Genomic DNA, 23,855 nt, shown 5'->3' with positions numbered 1-23,855 from the left:
ATGAGGAATAGCCCCTCGGTTATAAATCCACTCGTTAGGAGGCCCTTGGTGAAGAGAAAGCGTTGAGTTTAGTTCAGCCTGATACCAGACAGACAATCTACATGACAAATTCATAACGTGTGTTGGTGAATCCTGACCACTAGAGGGCAGAAGTGGAATGGGCAACTGGTTGGGTCAACTTCTACTTGGAGACTAGCCTCTGAGAATTCAGGATTACTTTTGGATACCAGATTGAAACAGTGCATATACAAGACAACTGAGTTTGAGTCGGCTGGTTTCAATAGGACCTAGTAGGACATAGTACAATAGGACGTAGTCTTGAGCACTCCTAGAGAATGAGACTCATCATCAATAATTTCATTAATCCAGAAATGATGCACCCATGTTGAGGGATAGGACAGGGTTCAGAGGTCATGGGTAGCACCAATAGTTTTTCTTGATAGGAAAGGTCGTCAGGAAAAACTCCTTGTCCTAGTCATGAACCATGGGATAGGGGTCATGTCAGGCTGGCATGCACAAACTCTGGGCATGGTGTGAGCCAGAGAGATGACAACATGTACAGAGATAGGAGGGACTCCTCCATGCTTTCACGTTAGGGTCTATGGGAAGAGGTATTGGAGATTCACACATACCTTTTCAAGCTGACTGTGAACATGCTGAACAATCAGATCCAAGGCAACAAAGTTCTCACCCCCTGAAATGGCCAATACATATACACACATTGCTCTTTTATAGCAGAATCGCTATAGTTTTCAGAAGTATTTGTACAATACTTGTATTATTCTGAATTGAACCTAAAGAAACTACTGTGGTAGTAGCTATCTACAAACCACTCACCCCTGGGGACCACAATATCAGCCACATGTACAGTGGGCTCGATGTACTGCTCAAAGCTAGGCTTGACAAACTTGTTGTACTGCTTGATGACTCCGCTGATGTCACGGCCGCGCTCCGATATGTCCCTCTTCAGACGCCTGAGCAGACGGATGTCTGAGTCTGTGTCCACAAACACTTTCATGTCCAGCAGCTGGGGGAGAGCGAGACGGAGAGAAAGAGAGAGTTAAGAGAGGTCATGTACAGTATATAATCAATTCATAGGGCAGTGTTTACCCAATATATAATTTCATGGCGGGCTGCTGGGTAAAAACTAAATTCCTTCAGGGGTGGGGGTGGGGCACCCCACATACATGATGGTTGTGAAATCAATGTCCCAGGGTCGAAAGAAGTTAAATGGGATCTACTGTAAAGATAGCCTATTGGGTCTTTAATGCTCTTTTCCTGAACACACATCAATTGAAACAGCCATCATCAGCCAGTCAGGGGTAACTAAATGCAGTGCTTAAAGCTCTAACCTCAGCAAAACAAAAGTTAGGAGGAGTAATGGTCCAGCAGCACCACTGTATGCGATGGAGACGCTAAAAGAGGCAACAACCTAAAAACGAGCTATTGATGACTCTTTGGCCATTGAGTGTTGGAGCGTAACTCAGACAGCCAATGAGACGGTCAGTCATTGGGCAGTAAATCTGCTTCCTGACCAACCGGGCGAGCCCAAAGCGCCACGCCAGTAGAGCTGTCAATGTATAGGAGGGTATGAGGAGAAGGGCTCCAGCTTCTCCACATGACGGGCCATGATAGGACAGGGAGAAGGGGCTTGGCAGTAGATCAACCTGGCCTCTCCATCTCTCTGGGCTGAGGCTCAGCATCTCTCTCAGGGACCTCTGTCATTTGGGGAAATGAGCAGGGCAGTTTAGGAACATTTTACAGCATTAAAGATGGCTGCTCATTGTCGGGCCAGAACGGACCGGACGCTTGGCTCAGCCAGCAGGGTAAGGCCTGTTGGAGTCATGGCAAAGGGTTGAGAGGGAACCAATTTATAGGGAAGTAAATAAACCGGTTGATTAGAAATGTTTAGTACTAAGTGAGCCACAATTACAGTGATTTAAAGTCATACATCTTAAAAGAAAAACAACAACACTTCTACAGAAAACATGTAAATGAAAGTACATCCAATTATCTGCATTGTTTGGCTTATCATCCTTGCCAAGCGTAGCCCAACCTCACTCTACAATGGCTGAACTGATAAATCACCAGGAACAGAAGTGCTTTGCCAATGCAAACCCATGTGCTCAGAGTTTAATTTGTGTGGATTTCTGTACACACAGCACTGGCTGATCGAAGAGAACTAAGGGACCCATCAACAGCACCATCAAAAAAACACAGTCTAGTCCATTCACTTACACACTGGCCAAACACAACCTCTAGATATAATGAAGGGAAGGAGAGTCCTAGGCAGGCTACAAGTCTAGATGAGCCAATGTAGTCTTTGTGAAAAGTTGCTGATCTGTTGAAATAAAGAGGACCAAGATAATCATAGCTGACAAAGGCTGCCTGAAGAACTGCCATCAATTGTACTAAAAGAGTACTAGTATTAGTTTACACATTGCTTTGTTTTAATCTTAAGGGACATTTTTCATGCATTTCTTCCTTGAAGAGAACTGGGCTTTGTGTTAGCAAGTGTAACTTTAGCCAAGCCTGCTGCAGGAATGGTTTCCCAACAAGACACACAGCACCACACGTCACCCTACCCAGAGCTCCTCCATTTCTATCAGCCAGTCCCCAGCCCAGTCACTCAGGGCCAGCCCCAGCCTGCAACCCAAGCAGGCCCAGGCAGAGAGCAGTGAGCAGGAGAAAGGTAGAACAGTGAATACAGAGAGAGAATCCCTCCTATTTCCTTGAATCTGCTTGAGGATGGCAGCGGCTCTCCATTAAATCGATGATGATGCTGTTCTTAACTTGTTTTGTACATAATGTCTCCGCCATCATTTCTTATGACCGGATCACTAAGCTCAATCACTAAGCTCAATTTGGATGGAAATGACTACTTAAACGAGTCAGCAGCCCTGGACGTTCTGCTTACTCTGAACCAGGTCTTAATCCCCAGGGCTCGAAAGAGGGGCAAGCGAGCCGGCACCCTGACGAGACTAGGTCGGTGAGCAAATAGACCGCCATTGCCCTCTGTTCTATTGGCGAACGTTTAGTCACTGGAAAACAAACTGGATGAACTCCGTTCGAGACTATCCTATCAACGGGACCTGAAAAACTGTGATATCCTATGTTTCTCAGAGTCGTGGCTGAACGAGGACATGGCAGCAGACTCGGGCAAGACAAAGGGAGGAAGGGTGTGTGTCTGTTAAACGGACCACCCATCCCGGATCCGGGATCATTCTCATCAGAAACACTGACTAGCATAGCCTAGCCTAGCGCCACAGGGATATCATATAATTTCATGAAATCACAAGTCCAATACAGCAAATGAAAGATAAACATCTTGTGAATCCAGCCAACGTGTCCGATTTTTAAAATGTTTTACAGCGAAAACACAACATATATTTATGTTAGCTCACCACAATAGCCCAACACACAACGCCATTTTTTCACCGCAAAGATAGCTTTCACAAAACCCACAAATAGAGATAAAATTAATCACTAACCTTTGAACAACTTCATCAGATGACAGTCTTATGACATCATGTTATACAATACATTTATGTTTTGTTCGAAAATGTGCATATTTATAGCTACAAATCGTGGTTTTACATTGCCGCCATGGTCACAAATGGCACCAAAATGTCCGGAGAAATTTTAGACAGCCACGTAATCTAACAGAAAAACTCATCATAAACTTTGCTGAAAAATACATGTTGCACATATAATTAAAGATACACTGGTTCTTAATGCAACCGCTGTGTTAGATTTAAAAAAATAACTTTAGTAAAAAGCACAGCATGCAATAATCTGAGACAGCGCTCAGCCATTCTCCGCCATGTTGGAGTCCAAAAAGTCTACACAAATATGAAATAACATCATAAATATTCCCTTACCTTTGATGAACTTTCATCAGAATGCAGTGCCAGGAATCCTAGTTCCACAATAAATCGTTGTTTTGTTTTAGAATGTCCATTTCTTCTATCGAATTAACAACTTTGGCTAGCATGGTGTAGCTCACGTGTCCATGAAGATTTTACGCATGAACGAAAAATTCCAAAAGTCATAATAAAAGTCGAATAAACTGGTCAAACTCAGTTAAATCCATCTTTATGATGTTTTTCTCATATGTATCCAATAACGTCCAAGACGGAGCATTTCGTTGTGTCTACCTAATGCATTGTAGAAAACAATATGGTGCTCTCTGGTGCGCAGCAAAATACTGCCAATATGGCAGACCTGTCACTCCAAAAGCTCTCATTTGGTCTCACATCAAGCTAGACACCCCATTCAACATTCTACTGCCTGTTGACATCTAGTGGAAGGCGTATGAAGTGCATACAGATCCATAAATAAAAGGCAATTGAATAGGTAAGGCCTTACACAGAGACCCATTTTCTGAATTTTCACTTCCTGTTTGGAAGTTTGCTGCCAAATGAGTTCTGTTTTACTCACAGATATAATTCAAACAGTTTTAGAAACTTGAGTGTTTTCTATCCAATAGTAATAATAATATGCATATCGTATGATCTAGAACAGAGTACGAGGCCGTTTAATTTGGGCACGATTTTCTCCCAAAGTGAAAACAGCGCCCCCTATTAAGAAGAAGTTATTAATAAGGAATTTGAAATTATTCATATTTTACGTTTGATAAAGTAATTTTAGCAATTTAATTTACTTGATACTTTAACTTAATAGAAAATGTCTCAAGTAAAGAGTAAAGTCACCCAGTAAAATACTACTTGAGTAAATGTCTAAAAGTATTTGGTCTTAAATATACTTAAGTATGACAACTGGATACTTTTTCCACTACATGCACACAGACTCCACACACGCACACTTACCACATACGCTGCTGCTACTGCTCAGGTCAATTATCTATCTTGTTGCCTAGTCACCTGACCTATATGTGTATAGCTACGTCAATTACCTCGAACCCCCCCTGCACATCGACGCGGTACTCCCTGTATATAGCCATTTATTTTTTATATTTTTTATTATTAACTATATTTATTCCTCATGTCACTATTTACATATTTTTTATCTTTAACTTTGCATTGTTGGAAAAGGACCCATAAGTAAGCATTTCACTGTTAGTCTACACCTGTTGTTTACGAAGCATCTGACAAATAACATTTGATTTTATTATTTGGTTAATCAGCCTGACTTGCGTCTCTGCAGAGTGATTAACTCAGGTCTGCTGGGCGGGGTGAGAGGGAGAGCAGGGTGACTGGAGACCAGGGAGGAGCAAGGAATTAAAGTAGAAAAGAAAAGGGAACTTCTCATCTTATTACACACACCTTAAAGGGATAGAGCAATATTGTAAATTAAGATCATTTGACTTACTGTAACGATTGTCGTCGGGAGACGGAGAGGAGGACCAAAGTGCAGCGTGGTATGTATCCATAATACTTTTAATCAAGATGAATACACGAACAAAAACAACAAAACGACCAACGAACAGTTCTGACAGCTGCAACAAACACTACCACTACCACCCACAAATAAAAGTGGGAAAACAGGCTACCTAAGTATGGCTCTCAATCAGAGACAACGATAGACAGCTGCCTCTGATTAAGAACCATACTAGGCCAAACACATAGAAATAGGAAACCTAGACCTACAACATAGAATACCCACCCACATCACACCCTGACCAAACTAAAAATAGAAACATACAAAGCAATCTACGGTCAGGGCGTGACACTTACCCAGAGTCAGATGAACACACCATTTTTTTATGTGCCTGCGTGAAGTTGAAGGTAGTTTCTAGTGTTAGCGCAATGACTAAAAGTATAGCTATAAAAACAGCTAGCATTAGTAGAAAAAGGACTTAATTGCCAAAATCTCAGACTTTAACTTTATTCAAAGGGATAAACAACCTTACCTTCAAAAGTTCCTTGTTGGCAAACGCCAGAATCCCTTCAAATATGACAACATTGGCACCATACACAGTTTTCTGCAAAAAAGAGCAAACACCATAAAGATAGATTATTACCACACAAAGCAGATGGTGTACACTGAATGTACATAATTAGGCAGACAGCATATGGCAGAACAGGGACTGGACCAGGTTTCTCAAGCATTATGAAGGATGTGCCCAACAGGTGTGCCAGGTAAGAGCGTGGGCGTGTGGCTGGAAGAGGGAGACAGGTGGGTTGGCGAAGTCCAAAGGACACAGCGCCTGGCAGCACCCATCTGCAGTCCTGTCTCCATGTTTACAGTTAAACCAAATGGTTAAGAGACGCTCCAAATCCCCCCTCTTCCCTCTCTTCCTCTGGCCTATACCCTCTCCTCCCTTGCTCTCTACCCCAGATTTCTCCGGCTTATCCTCTCTTATTTACGGCCCTAATCGAAGTCGTTTTTCAAAAATATATATTTTTAAATGTAACCTTTATTTAACAACTAGGTAAGTCAGTTAAGAACAAATTCTTATTTACAATGACGGCCTACCAAGGAACAGCAGGTTAACTGCCTTGTTCAGGGGCAGAATGACATTTTTACCACGTCAGCTCGGTGATTGATCCAGCAACCTTTCAGTTACTGGCCCAACGCTCTAACCACTAGGCTACCTGCCACCCCAGTTTGTTTGCTGTAATTACCTCCCACTGCAGCTCCGATAATGGGTAATGTGATTTTTTTTAACCTTTGGAAGTAATGCCAGAGGTGGCTGAGCAGAACAGTGCAGGCCAGATTGTTAGGATCAGACGTGATCAGAGCTTTGGAGTGTCACAACCCCATTACAGAGCTGCAGTGAATGACCAGGATAACTCGTACTGATCAGAAAGAGGGGAGTGGATCTCACACAGAGAAAAAGCATTCATGGTTTCATTAATTTACCATATTACTACCCCGTGGTGATTTAAAATGGCTTCTTCAGGCTGCAAGCCCGACATCGGGATCAATATGACCACAGCCTGTCCAAGTGCAGGGCGCGAAATTCAAAATCTATTTTTGTAAAATATTTAACTTTCACACATTAACAAGTCCAATACAGCATTTGAAAGATAAACATCTTGTCAATCCAGCCAACATGTCCGATTTTTTAAATGTTTTACAGAGAAAACACCACATATATTTATGTTAGCTCACCACCAAATAAAAAAGAGGACAGACATTTTTCACAGCACAAGTAGGATGAAGTAGCATGCACAAGCCAACCTAACTAACCTAAAACCAACCTAAATAACCTAGAAAAAACTACCTCAGATGACAGTCCTATAACATGTTACACAATAAATCTATGTTTTGTTCAAAAAAAATGCATATTTTAGCTATAAATCAGTTTTACATTACTGCTACCATCATAGCTACAGTAAGAAATCGCACGGGAGTAGCCAGAGAAAATACAGACACCAACGTCAACTACCTTATTACACATCAGAAAACATTTCAAAGAAATATATGGTGGATAGCTAATGAAAGAGAAAGATCTTGTGAATACAGACAATATTTCAGATTCTTTAAATGTTTTACAGCGAAAACACCACATATATTCATGTTAGCTCACCACCAAATACAAAAAGAGAGACAGATATTTTTCACAGCACCGGTAGCATGCAGCTAGCATGCAGCTAGCATGCAAAGCCAACCTAACTAACCTAGAACTAACCTAAATAACCTAGAAAAAACTCCCTCAGATGACAGTCCTATAACATGTTACACAATAAATCTATGTTTTGTTCAAAAAAAATGCATATTTTAGCTATAAATCAGTTTTACATTACTGCTACCATCATAGCTACAGTAAGAAATCGCACGGGAGTAGCCAGAGAAAATACAGACACCAACGTCAACTACCTTATTTCACATCAGAAAAGATTTCAGAAAAATATATGGTGGATAGCTAATGAAAGAGAAAGATCTTGTGAATACAGACAATATTTCCGATTTCTGAAGTGTTTTACAGCGAAAACACAATATATCGTTATATTAGCTTACTACAATAGCTAACACACAGCAGCATTGATTCTAGTCAAACGCTAGCGATAGCACAGTTCGACAGATATATGAAAAAGCATCCCAAATTGGGTCCTTATCTTTGTTGATTTTCCATCAGAATGTTCTCCAAAGGGTCCTTTGTTCAGAACCGTGTTCATTTGGACCTAGAACGAACGATGTCCCTGTTGAATTAGCATGGCACACTGGCCATGCCGTGCTAACCTCTCCGTCTTGACAAAATTCTTGCGTCGCATCACGTCTAAAGTCCAGAATAAATTTCAATAATATAATTAAAGTATATTCAAAAAACATACTTTAGGATGAGATTGTGACATGTATCAAAGAAAATCGAAGCTGGAGGTCATATTCACCTATAACGAGTGTTTTCCAGGAGCGCAGTCCAGTTCCTACTTCGCGCCCAGAAAAAAATATAAAGTGCGCACTTATCACTCAAAGATGTTCTTTTCAGTCCCTGACAGAGATAATCAAGTCATTTTTTCTCTCACTTCCGCATGACAACCAGGGGAAGATGTGTGACGTGTTTGTACAGTCCTAAGTGCCAAGGCCTTTTATAGAGAGTATCTTGAAGAGAGACATAGCTTCTTGGAAAAGTCACTTTTTACAGAAAATGGGCTGTAAAAAGAGTTATGTTTCACTTAGAGAAATAATTAAACCTGTTTTAGAAACTAGAAGGTGTTTTCTATCCAAAGGTAATAAATAATATGCATATTGTACGAGCAAGAATTGAGTACGAGGCCGTTTGAAATGGCCACCTCTTTCCACTGCTTATACTTACTGCTGATTTTTGAGCCATAAGAGGCTCAAATAAAATAATAGAGGCAGCAGCTCAGAGGGAGGGAGCAAAGTGACCTCTAAGTTCCCTAGTAGTCAGGCAAAATAGTTATTCTTCATTGATAATGTGTTATAAAGTTCATCACAAATGCTGGCTATACAGTGGGGAGAACAAGTATTTGATACACTGCCGATTTTGCAGGTTTTCCTACTAACAAAGCATGTAGAGGTCTGTAATTTTTATCATAGGTACACTTCAACTGCGAGAGACGGAATCTAAAACAAAAATCCAGAAAATCACATTGTATGATTTTCAAGTAATTAATTTGTATTTTATTGCATGACATAAGTATTTGATCACCTACCAACCAGTAAGAATTCCGGCTCTCACAGACCTGTTTTCTTTAAGAAGCTCTCCTGTTCTCCACTCATTACCTGTATTAACTGCACCTGTTTGAACTCGTTACCTGTATAAAAGACACCTGTCCACACACTCAATCAAACAGACTCCAACCTCTCCACAATAGCCAAGACCAGAGAGCTGTGTAAGGACATCAGGGATAAAATTGTAGACCTGCACAAGGCTGGGATGGGCTACAGGACAATAGGCAAGCAGCTTGGTGAGAAGGCAACAGCTGTTGGCGCAATTATTAGAAAATGGAAGAAGTTGAAGATGACGATCAATCACCCTCGGTCTGGGGCTCCATGCAAGATCTCACCTCGTGGGGCATCAATGATCATGAGGAAGGTGAGGGATCAGCCCAGAACTACACAGCAGGACCTGGTCAATGACCTGAAGAGAGCTGGGACAACAGTCGCAAAGAAAACCATTAGTAACACACTACGCCGTCATGGATTAAAATCCTGCAGCGCACGCAGGGTCCCCCTGCTCAAGCCAGCGCATGTCCAGGCTTGTCTGAAGTTTGCCAATGACCATCTGGATGATCCAGAGGAGGAATGGGAGAAGGTCATGTGGTCTGATGAGACAAAAATATAGCTTTTTGGTCTAAACTCCACTCGCCGTGTTTGGAGGAAGAAGAAGGATGAGTACAACCCCAAGAACACCATCCCAACCGTGAAGCATGGAGGTGGAAACATCATTCTTTGGGGATGCTTTTCTGCAAAGGGGACAGGATGACTGCACCGTATTGAGGGGAGGATGGATGGGGCCATGTATCGCGAGATCTTGGCCAACAACCTCCTTCCCTCTGTAAGAGCATTGAAGATGGGTCGTGGCTGGGTCTTCCAGCATGACAACGACCCGAAACACACAGCCAGGGCAACTAAGGAGTGGCTCCGTAAGAAGCATCTCAAGGTCCTGGAGTGGCCTAGCCAGTCTCCAGACCTGAACCCTATAGAAAATCTTTGGAGGGAGCTGAAAGTCCGTATTGCCCAGCGACAGCCCCGAAACCTGAAGGATCTGGAGAAGGTCTGTATGGAGGAGTGGGCCAAAATCCCTGCTGCAGTGTGTGCAAACCTGGTCAAGAACTACAGGAAACGTATGATCTCTGTAATTGCAAACAAAGGTTTCTGTACCAAATATTAAGTTCTGCTTTTCTGATGTATCAAATACTTATGTCATGCAATAAAATGCAAATGAATTACTTAAAAATCATACAATGTGATTTCCTGGATTTTTGTTTTAGATTCCATCTCTCACAGTTGAAGTGTACCTATGATAAAAATGACAGACCTCTACATGCTTTGTAAGTAGGAAAACCTGCAAAATCAGCAGTGTATCAAATACTTGTTCTCCCCACTGTATGTACAGACTCGTGCTTCCCTAGGGTTCTATGGCTTAATTACATTAACACTCCCTTCATAAAACAAGTTTTGAGTTACAAGTAATCTCATTGTTTCTCTGGATAGCTGTGCTTCTTTCAGTCATGAAATTGTATTGCGTCTTGAGGACATGAAAGCGACCATTAAACTAGGGTTGACCTTATAGTCGACTGGTCGATTGTTTGGTCGATCAAGATTTTTTTGGTCAGTCCAAAAAAAGAAGAAGATAGATATATAGCTAGATATATCTATCTATATATCTATCTATACACACACACACAGTTGAAGTCGGAGGTTTACATACACCTTAGCCAAATACATTTAAACTCGGTTTTTCACAATTCCTGCCATTTATTCCTAGCAGAAATTCCCTGTCTTAGGTCAGTTAGGATCACCACTTTATTTTAAGAATGTGAAATGTCAGAATAATAGTAGAGAGAATGATTTATTTCAGCTTTTATTTCTTTCATCACATTCTCAGTGGGTCAGAAGTTTACATACACTCAATTAGTATTTGTTAGCATTGCCTTTAAATTGTTTCACTTGGGTCAAACCTTTCTGGTAGTCTTCCACAAGCTTCCCACAATAAGTTGGGTGAATTCTGGCCCATTCCTCCTGACAGAGCTGGTTTAACTGTGTCATGTTTGTAAGCCTCTTTGCTCGCACACGCTTTTTCAGTTCTGCCCACACATTTTCTATAGGATTGAGGTCAGGGCTTTGTGATGGCCACTCCAATACCTTGACTTTGTTGTCCTTAAGCCATTTTGCCACAACTTTGGATGTATGCTTGGGGTCATTGTCCATTTGGAAGACCCATTTGCGACCAAGCTTTAACTTCCTGACTGATGTCTGAGATGTTGCTTCAATATATCCACATAATTTTCCTACCTCATGATGCCATCTATTTTGTGAAGTGTGCCAGTCCCTCCTGCAGCAAAGCACCCCCACAACATGATGCTGCCACCCCCATGCTTCACGTTTGGGATGGTGTTCTTCGGTTTGCAAGCCTCCCCCCTTTTCCTCCAAACATAACAATGGTCATTATGGCCAAACAGTTCTATTGTTGTTTCATCAGACCAGAGGACATTTCTCCAAAAAGCACGATCTTTGTCCCCATGTGCAGTTGCAAACTGTAGTCTGGCTTTTTTATGGCAGTTTTGGAGCAGTGGCTTCTTCCTTGCTGAGCGGCCTTTCAATTTATGTCGACATAGGACTCGTTTTACTGTGGATATAGATACTTTTGTACCTGTTTCCTCCAGCATCTTCACAAGGTCCTGTGCTGTTGTTCTGGGATTGATTTGCACTTTTCGCACCAAAGTACGTTCATCTCTAGAAGACAGAAGGCGTCTCCTTCCTGAGCGGTAAGACGGCTGCGTGGTCCCATGGTGTTTATACTTGGGTATTATTGTTTGTACAGATGAACGTGGTACCTTCAGGCGTTTGGAAATTGCTCCCAAGGATGAACCAGACTTGTGGAGGTCTACAATCCATTTTTCTGAGGTCTTGGCTTATTTCTTTTGATTTTCCCATGATGTCAAGCAAAGAGGCACTGAGTTTCAAGATGTATCTGTGGATGTATTTCAAGGCCTAACTCCAATTGACTCAAATCATGTTAATTAGCCTATCAGAAGCTTCTATAGCCATGACATCATTTTCTGGAATTTTCCAAGCTGTTTAAAGGCACAGTCAACTTAGTGTATGTCAACTTCTGGCCCACTGGAATTGTGATACAGTGAATTATAAGTGAAATAATCTGTCTGTAAACAATTGTTGGAAAAATGACTTGTGTCATGCACAAAGTAGATGTCCTAACCGACTTGCCAAAACTATAGTTTGTTAACAAGAAATTTGTGGAGTGGTTGAAAAACGAGATTTAATGACTCAAACCTAAGTGTATGTAAACTTCTGACTTCAACTGTGTGTGTGTATATATATATATATATATATATATATATATATACACACATACACAAACATACACACACAGTACCATTCAAAAGTTTGGACAAACCTACTCATTCAAGGGTTTTATTGTATTTGTACTATTTTCTACATTGTAGAATAATAGTGAAGACATCAAACCTATGAAAAAACATATGGAATCAAGGACACCAATAATAAGAAGAGACTTACTTGGGCCAAGAAACACGAGCAATGGACATTAGACAGGTGGAAATATGTCCTTTGGTCTGGAGTCCAAATGGAGGATTTTTGGTTCCAACTGCCGTGTCTTTGTGAGACGCGGTGTGGTTGAACGGATGATCTCCACATGTGTATTTCCCACCGTAAAGCATGGAGGAGGTGGTGTTATGGTGTGGAGTTAGTTGCTGGTGACACTGATTTATTTAGAATTCAAGGCACACTTAACTGGAATAGCTACCACGGCATTCTGCAGCGATACGCCATCCTATCTGGTTTGCGCTTAGTGGGACTATCATTTGTCTTTTAACAGGACAATGACCCAACACACGTCCAGGCTGTGTAAGGGCTATTTTACCAAGAAGGAGAGTGATGAGTGCTGCATCAGATGACCTGGCCTCCCGACCTCAACCAAATTGAGATGTTTGGGATGAGTCGGACAGCAGAGTGAAGGAAAAGCAGCCAACAAGAGCTCAGCATATGTGGGAACTCCTTCAAGACTTTTGGAAAAGCTTTCCAGGTGAAGCTGGTTGAGAGAATGCCAAGAGTGTGCAAAGCTGTCACTTGTTTGGTTACTACATGATTCCATATGTGTTATTTCACCGCGGGAAACTGAGGGCCCAGAATATTTTATACAATGTTGTAGGTTTGCTAGTGCGAGTTTCAGCCCGGACCCAAGATAGTTTATCAAATATTTGAAGTTCCTTGCAAACAGGCCATGCGTAGCCAATGTAATTTATAGGATATCTGTTTTTAAATCCGGATATTTTCTACCTTAAGGCTGTAATGTTTTTATTTGTTGGCTTTAAGTAGACTATTTTTACATAGTTGGCAATGCCAATAGAAGTTACTTTTAGAATTTTGATTAACCACTGATTTTGAGATTCGAAGACTATTATAAATTAAATGCAACTGTTCCATGAAAATGTGCATTTAAAATCATAACTGGCACGCAGATCAGTTGAAATGGTAAGATAAATTGGCACTACAAATGGAAAAGGTTGCCCCTGGACCCCTGGTGTAGCAGCAGAATCTGCGAAGGCCAGCAGCAGCGTGAGGAAGTGGGTCAGGAACAATTTTTTTTTCTTCTGGTTAGGCTAAATCATTTGTGTATTCATTATTCAAACACAGTGTGCTTAAAGCATCAGACAAGCTCAGTAGCAACGGGTGTCTATATAGGGAAAAATACACGTTTTTAAATGTCCACCTATCGATTGGTCGAAAGAACAGACGTCTCTAGGTCGATCAAGATTTTATTTTTGTCATGGACAGCCATACATTAAGCAAAGAATGGAATTACAATAACGAAATGCTCTTTGTGATAGTCAATATATAGAGATGTTTTAAATTCAAACAAGCAGTTTATTTTTTCATTAAGATTGCTGAGACAAAAGATTATCATTGGTAACGCGTCTTCCTGATCCTTCCTTGCGGCGGCAGTGAGAAGTGAAGTCGTAGACGGGTACTTTGATGCTCTTGCCCTTCTTCAGCTTCCTCAGAACAGTCACCAACAGTTCAAAGGCTTCTGGGTGGTCAAAGTTATAATCGTTCTTAGCTGCCAGCTCCTTCTCATCTTTGGTCAAAACCTGGGGGCAGAAAACAAAGTCAAGACTCAGGAATTCAATAACAATCTTGCCCAATCTCAAACTAACCTGGGCCCTTCCCCTGAACCCCAGGTAGGTAATTGTCTAGATCTGAGAGGATTGGATAGGTACAATTTGGCAAACATTCCATTTAGCCTAACAAAGGGCAAGATGGAGCTAATACAATATTGAGTATATCTATCCATGCTATTGTAAGATACACAAGCAGGTAGGGCGGGTGCTACGGAGCCTATTGGGGCAACAAAGTATGAGTTGTTAAAGCCATTCCCTTGTCACCTCAAATGAGAACAGTAAATTGATATGAATTATTCAGTTAGAGGTTTATGCAATTAAAAAGCTCAAATCAGGATTAAAATGGAAGACCGTTTGGAGGGTAGAGGACAGAGCAGGGTAAACACACCACAACCAGGTTCTGTTAAACTTTCTTTAACAACAGGGAAACAATGCAAGCAGCAGTCTCAGAATGCTATTGAGATTAGTGGGTCTGCCTGGGTAGGATGAGCATGCCTCTAGAGCAGGGATGGGCAACTTTGATGGGGGTCACAAAAACAAAACAAATCTGAACTTCTCATGAGGGGCCGCAGTGGCTCGCGAGTCTGCGTACCCACACCAATACATTGCAGGGCCTAGCATTTTGGAGGCCCTAAGTGAAATTAGAAGTTTAGATATCTGGCTAGACTAACTTACCAATCTAAAAAATGTTAGCTGACATGGGCTAATTGAGTGACTGTCAGTGACTGACATAAGAGAAAAACTGAGGATGCACAACCACATTTAAAAATGGCACCTTGTGTATTCTAACTGTCAAAAGTAAGTTGAGACCTGGACTGAGCTCCCCCACCACAAAAGAGGGGCTGCGGGCCGGCCGGTAGTTGCCCATCTCTGCTGCAGAGGGTATTGATAGTTCTGTGCTACTCCTATACTAAATCACAGGGGACTAGTTTGGCGAGTTTACCTTAGAGCCTTCCTTATAAATAAAGGCAGGATCTTACCAAGGATAAAGTCCTGGGGCTAAGCATATCTTCTTAGAGTTTACCTTGGTGTCCTCATAGCATTTACATGATACTCTTTTAGTAGAAAGATTCTTGAAAACTAAGTTTACCTTATAGAAAGAGTCCTGTGGTTTACCTTATAGAAAGAGTCCTGTGGTTTACCTTATAGAAAGAGTCCTGTGGTTTACCTTATAGAAAGAGTCCTGGAGAGGAGGACCACCCAGGGAACATCCAAAGCCTCAATTATCTTATTGGTCACCGTAGTTTTCCCAGAGGCACTTCCTCCACACAGGGCCTGCAGGAAGAAACAGGGTTAAGGCGGGGCTCCCGACAAACGCACACTAGGAATCTAAAACAACAACAGCGGGAGTGAAAACAACAATACATGCAGTGGTTGTGAAAAACAGGATGCAGTGGTTGTGAAAAACAGGATGCAGTGGTTGTGAAAAACAGGATGCAGTGGTTGTGAAAAACAGGATGCAGTGGTTGTGAAAAACAGGATGCAGTGGTTGTGAAAAACAGGATGCAGTGGTTGTGAAAAACAGGATGCAGTGGTTGTAGTGTCTGCTGCTGCACAGGCAGTGGAACCCCTATTAAGTAGTGAATACATAAACCAGAGAGGTGCAATGATTCAGATAACACAGGGTGAAGTTCAAAACTGCTGAGTTAGGTTACAAACTTGCACAGAAAGAATATTCAAGATAACAAAATGGAACTGAAAACTGCCTGGATAAGCTGTTTTTCAAAATAGTCAAAATAAAATGGATTTCACTTCGAATTTAGCTATGTTGTCACAATGAAACCCAGCCATCAGACTGACTGATAGACCATGAAGCAACCTATCCTGTAAATTGCATTACATCTGTCTGAAATGATTAACCAGAGAAAATGTCAAACTCCTTTTATGTGCCCTCTTTCTTTCTCCTCTTTGACCTCTGAGGCAGGTTGATTATTCCACCCCAGTGGACTTCCTACTATTTCCGTCAGTAGCAGAGTGCTGGCCAGATCAGACCAGCAGGGTGTTTTTTTTTACGGGAATCGTCGACCAGGGCATCTTCAGAAGAATGGCGCTGGAATGTATAGCATTTTTTTAGCGCTCGTCTTAACTTTGGTTTTTACACGTTTCTACCATCGTTTCCTATGACCGAAAAGAGCTTCTGGACATCAGAACAGTGATCACTAACCTCGATTTGGATGAAGATTTCTACTTCAACGAGTCGGCAGCAAAGGACACATTGCTCAACCCTGACCAGGCCCTAATCCCAGACACTCGGAAGAGAAAGACACGGCGACCTAGAGGCTGAAGAACTGTAATATTTTTTTCCGGAAACTTGGCTATACAAGGACATGGATAATATTCTAGCAGTTCTTTCTAGGACAGAACGGCAGCGTAGGGTAAGCTCAAGGGGGGTGGTGATTATTTCTTACTTAACAACAGCTGGTGCGCAATCTCTAATATTAAGGAAGTCTCGAGGTTCTGTTCGCCCGAGTTAGAATACCACATGATAAGCTGTAAACCATACTATTTACCAAGAGAGTTTATCTATATTTTTCAAAGCAGTCTATTTACCACCACAAACAGATGCTGGCACTAAGAGCTGTATAGGGCCATAAGCAAACAAGAAAATGTTCATCCAGTGGCGGTGCTCTTAGTGGTCAGTGATTTTAATCCAGTAAAAAAACTGAAATACATTTTATCTAATTTCTACCAGAATGTCACCTGTGCAACTAGAGGCAAAAAACCTTGAGATCACCATAACTCCACACGAAGAGACGCATATAAAGCTCGCCCTCCATTTGGCAAATCTGACCATAACTCCAGTGGTGTAAAGTACTTTAGTAAAAATACTTTAAAGTACTACATAAGTAATTTTTGGGGGTATCTGTACTTTACTATTTATATTGGACAACTTTTACTTCACTATATTCCTAAAGAAAAGAAAATGTACTTTTTACTCCATACATTTTCCCTGACACCCAAAAGAACTTGTTACATTTTGAATGCTTCGCAGGGCAGGTTCATGTGGTCTAATTCACATACTTATCAAGAGAACATCCCTGGTCATCCCTGCCTCTGATCTGGCAGACTCACTAAACACATGCTTAGTTTGTAAATGATGTCTGAGTGTTGGAGTGTGCTCCTGGATATCTGTGAATAAAAAAAAATAAAAAAAATGGCACCATATGGTTTGCTTAAGGAATTTGAAGTGATTTATACATGTACTTTGATACTTAAGTATATTTAAGCGATTACATTTACTTTTGGTACTTAAGTTTATTTAAAACCACATACTTTTAGAATTTTACTCAAGTAGTATTTTACTGGGTGACTTTTACTTGATTCATTTTCTATTAAAGCATCTTTACTTTTACTCAAGTATGACAATTGGGTACTTTTTCCACCACTGCATAACTCTATCCTCCTGATTCCTGCTTACAAAGAAAAACTCAAACGGGAAGTACCAGTGAGTCGCTCAATGCGGAAGTGACCGTACGCACATATCCCAACCAGAAGCCATGGATTACAAGCAACACATACAGTGAACTTAAGGCTAGAATGAATGGTCATTGGTACATCTGTTTTAGTAGTGTCTGCTCTGCTTGAAATTTGAAGAGTTGAAACATAAACATGGTATGGGTCAAAAGGTTAACTTCTCTATTTCAGTAAAATAATGTGTTTATGTCCATTTAACCGATTCTCTAAGACCAAACCTCAAATGCAAATAGCGAGTTGAAACCGTTTGACAGAGAGGAAGAAGTGATCTCTCATCTTTGTTGTTGTGAATGGTAGGGGGAGGGGCTTGTGAGAAAGAGGCGAAGCGAGAGGTTTCAATCTCACCAAACTCTGTCCAAAATAATCCCAATGCGTTTCTATGCACTTATTTTGAACCTAAGCTTGCCATCCCGCCTTTGGGACAACGACTCCCATTGTTAGGGAGGAGACATTAGCATCTCGTCATTATATACAGATCTCTGGTGTAAATGGGAAGGTGCACAGTACAAAGAGAGCAAATGAGACGAGACCAAATAGACAACATGAGAACATGCGGACATAAATGCTCAAAAATGAAAAATACAACAAAAAATGGATTCTGCAATACAGGCATTTGGAATATAGCGTAAAAACACATTCAAATTAATCAAATTCATTCGATATATCGCCCATCTTAATTGCAAACTATCACGGATTACAAAGAGAAACCCAAGCGCGAGCTGCCCAGTGACGCAAGCCTACTAGATGAACTCTATATGCCTTCTACGCTCGCTTTGAGGCAAGCAACACTGAACCATGAGTGAGAGCACCAGTAGTTCCAGATGACTGTGTGATCATGCTCTCTGTAGCCGATGTGAGTAAGACCTTTCAACAGGTTAACATTCACAAGGCCACACGGCCAGATGGATTACCACGATGCATACTCAGAGCATGCACTGACCAGCTGGCAAGGGTCTTCACTGACATTTTCAACCTCTCCCTGACCCAGACTGTAATACCTACATGTTTCAAGCAGACCACCATAGTCCCTGTGCCCAAGAACACCATAGGTAAACCATCTTAATGACTAAGGCCCCGTAGCACTCACATCTGTAGCCATGAAAAGCTTTGAAAGGCTGGTCATGGCGCACATAGACACCATCATCCCAGACACCCTGGACCCACTCCAATTTGCATACCGCCCCAACAGATCCACAGTTGACGCAATCGCTATTGCACTCCACACTGCCCTTTCCCATTTGGACAAAAGGAACACCTACGTGAGAATGCTGTTCATTCACTACAGCTCAGCATTCAACACCATAGTGCCTCCAAGCGCATCACTAAGCTAAGGACCTAGACTGAACATAACCCTCTGCAACTGGATCCTGGACTTCCTGACGGGACGCCCCCAGGTGGTAAGGGTAGGCTTACCCTTAACACGGGGCCCCTCAAGGGTGCGTGCTTAGTCTCCTCCTGTACTCCCTGTTCACCCACAACTGCGTGGTTGCAGACAACTCCAACACCATCATTAAGTTTTCCGACAACTCAACGGTGGTAGGCCAGATCACCGACAACGAGTGGCAGTGTGGTCAAGAGGCAGTAGTGAAGGCTTGACAATGCCTCTTACCCCTGAGGAGGCAGAAAAGATTTGGCATGTGCCCCCAGATCCTCAAAAGGTTCTACAGCTGCACCATTGAGAGCATCTTGACTGGCTGCATCACTGCTTGGTATGGCAACTGCTTGGCATCCGATCGCAAGGCGCTACAGAGGGTAATGGTTACGGCCCAGTACATCACTGGAGCCGAGCTCCCTGCCATCGAGGACCTCTATACCAGGCGGTGTCAAAGGAAAGCCCTAAATATTGTCAAAGACTCCAGCTACCCAAGTCATAAACTGTTCTCTCTGCTACTGCACAGCAAGTGGTACCAAACAGCCTGGAACCAACATGATCCTGAACAGCTTCTACCCCAAGTTTACAGGTAATGACTCATTACAATGTCAGCTCGCTTACCAATGACGAAAGCCTCCTTGAAGGTGGTCCCAGTGACATTGTACCATGGGGGCCGTCCTTCAGTGTAGATGGTCCTTTTGTTGGTCCTCAGTAGAGGTGGCTCAGTCTTGCTCTGGCTGGTGGTCAGTTTCCGTGGAGAGAGCGAGGGTGTCAGAGGGCAGCGGCGGTGGTTACGAAGACTGTCCAGAAAATCATCTCCACTGCCACTGGGGTACGAAAACAACACAAGGGACAAAAAGGTTAGTTTCTCTCAAATTCAGCCTCAACATAATAATTTAGCCCTCTTCACTAGATACCCTTTTATTATTGTAGAGATTCTCCATTGGAGAGGATTGTATTACAGCTATGATTTATCTGTGAGGCGAATCATTTCAAACATCCACTCACAAAAGCCATCATATCCATATCTAGCATTAGAGATGGCATTTGAGCGCACACCTGCCCATGAAGATCTGGACAATTTGATTACAACGCCTAAGCCCTATGGCCTGTGGAGAGAAGAATGTTCATACATTTCAGAAGCCCTCATCAGTAGTTCTCCACAGTTACACTATATGGCCAAAAGTATGTGAACACCCCTTATAATTAGTGGATTCAGCGACGTCAGCCACACCCGTTGCTGACAGGTGTATAAAATTGAGCACACCGCCATGCAATCTCCATAGACAAACATTGGCAGTAGAATGGCCGTACTGAAGAGCTCAGTGACTTTCAAAGTGGCATCGTCATATGATGTCACCTTTCCAACAAGTGGGACCGCCGAGTGCTGAAGGGTGTAAAAATTGTCTGTCCTCGGTTGCCACATTCACCACCGAGTTCAAAACTGCCTCTGGAAGCAACGGCAGCACAAGAACTGTTCGTCTGGAGCTTCATGAAATGGGTTTCCATGGCCGAGCAGCCGCACACGAGCTTAAGATCACCACGCCCAATGCCAAGCGTCGGCTAGAGTGGTGTAAAGCTTGCCGCCATTGGACTGGAGCAGCGGAAACGTGTTCTCTGGAGTGATGAATCACGTTTCACAATCTGTCAGTCCGACGGACGAATATTGGTTTGGTGGATACCAGCACAACGCTACTGGCCCGAATTCCTAGTGACAACTGTAAAGGTTGGTGGAGGAGGAATAATGGTCTGGGGTTGTTTTTCATGGTTTGGGCCCCTTAGTTCCAGTGAAGGGAAATGTTAACAGTACAGCATACAATTACATTTTAGACAATTCTGTGCTTCCAACTTTGTCGCAACAGTTTGGGGAAGGCCCTTTCTTGTTTCAGCATGACAACGCCCCCGTGCACAAAGCAAGGTACCTATAGAAATGGTTTACTATTGTACTATTGTACCATTAACTCCATATTAATGTCCATGATTTTGGAATGAGATGTTCAAGGAGCAGCTGTCCACATACTTTTGGTCAAGTAGTGTATGTACAACGCAAAAGTCTAGCAACACAAAGGTTGTGTGTTTGAATCTCATCACGGATAGCTTTAGCATTTTTCATTAATTAGCTACTTTGCAACTATACTGGACAAAAATATAAAACACAACATACTTAGTTACAGTTCATATAAAGGAAATCAGTCAACTGAAATAAATGAATTAGGCCCTAATCTATGGATTTCACATGACTGGGCAGGGGTGCAGCCATGGCCAGGGAGGGCATAAGACCACCCACTTGGGAGCCAGGCCCAGCCAATCAAAACATGTTTTTTCCCCCCACAAAAGGGCTTTATTACAGACAGCAATACTCCTCAGTTTCAGCAGCTGTCTGGGTGGCTGGTCTCAGACGATCCCGCAGTTGAAGAAGCAGGATGTGGAGGTCCATAGCTGGCGTGTTTACAACTGGTCTGCGGTTGTGAGGCCAGTTGGACGTACTGCCAAATTATCTAAAATTAAGTTGGAGGCGGCTTATGGTTGAGAAATGAACATTAAATTCTCTGGCAACAGTTCTGGTGGACATTCCTGCAGTCAGCATGCCAATTGCACGCTCCCTCAAAACAAAAATCTGTTGCATTGTGTTGTGTCCCCAGCACAAAGTGCACCAGTGTAATGATCATGCCACACCTGTCAGGTGGATGGATTATCTTGACAAAGGAGAAATGCTCACTAACAGGAATGTAAACAAATCTGTGAACAGAATTTGAGTGAAATAAGCTTTTTGTGTGTATGGATATATTTTTTCTAAGTATACTTACTACTTCTTAGCTACTTTGCATATTAGATAACCCTTCCCCTAACCTAACTCCTAAACGTAATCCTTTAAGCTAAGTATTGAACTTAACACCTGGACGTTCATATTGTTGCTGCTCTGCTACAATGCAACTAGGCATCTGAATCACTGCACCCAGTCACTGCCACGAGTTTGTGATGGTGCATTCGCTAGCTAAATGTGGCCAGCTAATTAATTTACTACATTCAACATAACTTGGCAACCTACTTATCTGGCGTCCAACGTTCAAGCTGGGATATTGAGTACAGGCTTACATAAATGTACTTATTTCAAAGAAAGTCCGCATAGTTAGTGGGACAAGACACCAAGAATGTGGACATCAAAAGTAAGCCAGCACGAAGGTATGCGTTGCTATGGTAATTTCAGTAAACAAACAGTGCATCCAGTAGAAAACAACACTACAGCAGACGCAAAAGTTGAAATATTGGAGTCCCGTCTACAGTTGCAGCTGAAGGCATTCACCGCCAGCCTCAACAGCATTTACTGTCATGCTTTCATTGAAAACAATGACATTCGATTTGCCGTCTACCTCATACGATGTAAACGCAGCATTAGATAGACGTCATATACTCTCTGTATTGATTTGTTGTTAAGGGAAAAAAGCGTTAGATAGACCTCACGTCATTGGATCTGTCCCATTATGACGTCTATGAGAACATGGCCAGCAGCAAAAAAATATATGTACAGTGATCCCTCGCCACTTCGCGGTTCACTTATCGCGGATTCGCTATTTCGCGGATTTTCATAATGCATTTTTTATTTTTTTTTGGTGCATTGTGCTCTGCATTCTGATTCGCTAAAAACTCACTCCCGCTTCTTGTATCAAAACATGCTACGAATTGTGCTATCATTTTGTCGTCTCGTGCAGTTATGTGTACGTACATAAAACAGCTTGGCAAATTTACATTAAGTTGGCCAGGAAGGAAGGAATGACTAACGCTTGGTCGCTTAGCAACCATGGTGCGAATGGCCACTGAACTTAAGCGAGTAGCTGAGGAATGGGACCCTTTGATGAGCCGTTCATTACAGTTCTCCAACGTAATCGATGGTGGCATGTCGGTGTACAAGGATCTTTTTGCAAAGAAGAAAAAAGAGCGACAACAGCTGCCTATCACTATGCTCTTCTCCCGAACAAACACACCTGCACCGCGGGCTTCAGAAGAAGAGAACACTGCAGAGCGCAGTCAGGATGCAGCGGCCCAGTCTGAAGAGCAGTGAAACGGCCTACACGTGAGTCACTGTATTTGTATACATGTAATAGTTGCTAATTGTAAAAAAAAAAGAAGTTTTCTATTTCGCGGATTTCACTTATCGCGGGTCATTTTCGGAACGTAACCCCCGCGATAAACGAGGGATTACTGTATACAGTAACTAACCCAAGATACACCACCAATGCTGTTTCCAATGGGAGCAAATGAAGCATGGCTGCTGTTTCCAATGGGAGCAAATGAAGCACAGCTGCTGTTTCCAATGGGAGCCAATGAAGCACAGCTGCTGTTTCCAATGGGAGCAAATGAAGCATAGCTGCTGTTTCCAATGGGAGCAAATGAAGCATAGCTGCGGTTTCCAATGGGAGCAAATGAAGCATAGCTGCGGTTTCCAATGGGAGCCAATGAAGCACAGCCGCGGTTTCTAATGGGAGCCAATGACAGAGGGCAGAACGAGCTAGCGAGATCCCATTGCTGATTTCTAGCATGTATATGCATATTTCCGTTAGGGAACCCCTAAATTCGCCCTTGCACTCCTTCTAAACAATGCCTTTTAAAATGCACGTCTACAAAACTTAGTCCAATCTGTTCGTAACAGATTGTAGTTTTGGGAACAGAAAACTGTATTGAGATCAAATGTTTCAAAATTAGCAGAATGTGCCCAGTTTCACCTAGCTCCAGCCTCTCCCATTTCCCCCCATATT

General features: G+C 42.3%; 1 protein-coding gene across 1 annotated transcript in view; it reads right to left on the bottom strand.

The window, feature by feature from the left end:
• Window positions 1-23,689, bottom strand: part of LOC139556346 (uridine-cytidine kinase-like 1) — a 30,268-nt gene extending 6,579 nt beyond the window's left edge. Inside the window, 7 exon segments of the mRNA XM_071370210.1 lie at window positions 633-694; window positions 838-1,027; window positions 5,873-5,944; window positions 14,049-14,225; window positions 15,372-15,530; window positions 19,706-19,928; window positions 23,320-23,689. Of these exon segments, the coding sequence (XP_071226311.1) occupies window positions 633-694; window positions 838-1,027; window positions 5,873-5,944; window positions 14,049-14,225; window positions 15,372-15,530; window positions 19,706-19,928; window positions 23,320-23,639 (1,203 nt within the window). The 5' untranslated portion in view covers window positions 23,640-23,689.
• Between the last annotated feature and the right edge of the window lie 166 nt (window positions 23,690-23,855).

The sequence above is a fragment of the Salvelinus alpinus genome, chromosome 27 (assembly GCF_045679555.1).
Source record: "Salvelinus alpinus chromosome 27, SLU_Salpinus.1, whole genome shotgun sequence".
NCBI lineage: Eukaryota > Metazoa > Chordata > Actinopteri > Salmoniformes > Salmonidae > Salvelinus > Salvelinus alpinus.
The sequence above is the reverse complement of the archived record's forward strand: the minus strand, read 5'-3'. Positions and strand labels throughout refer to the sequence as shown.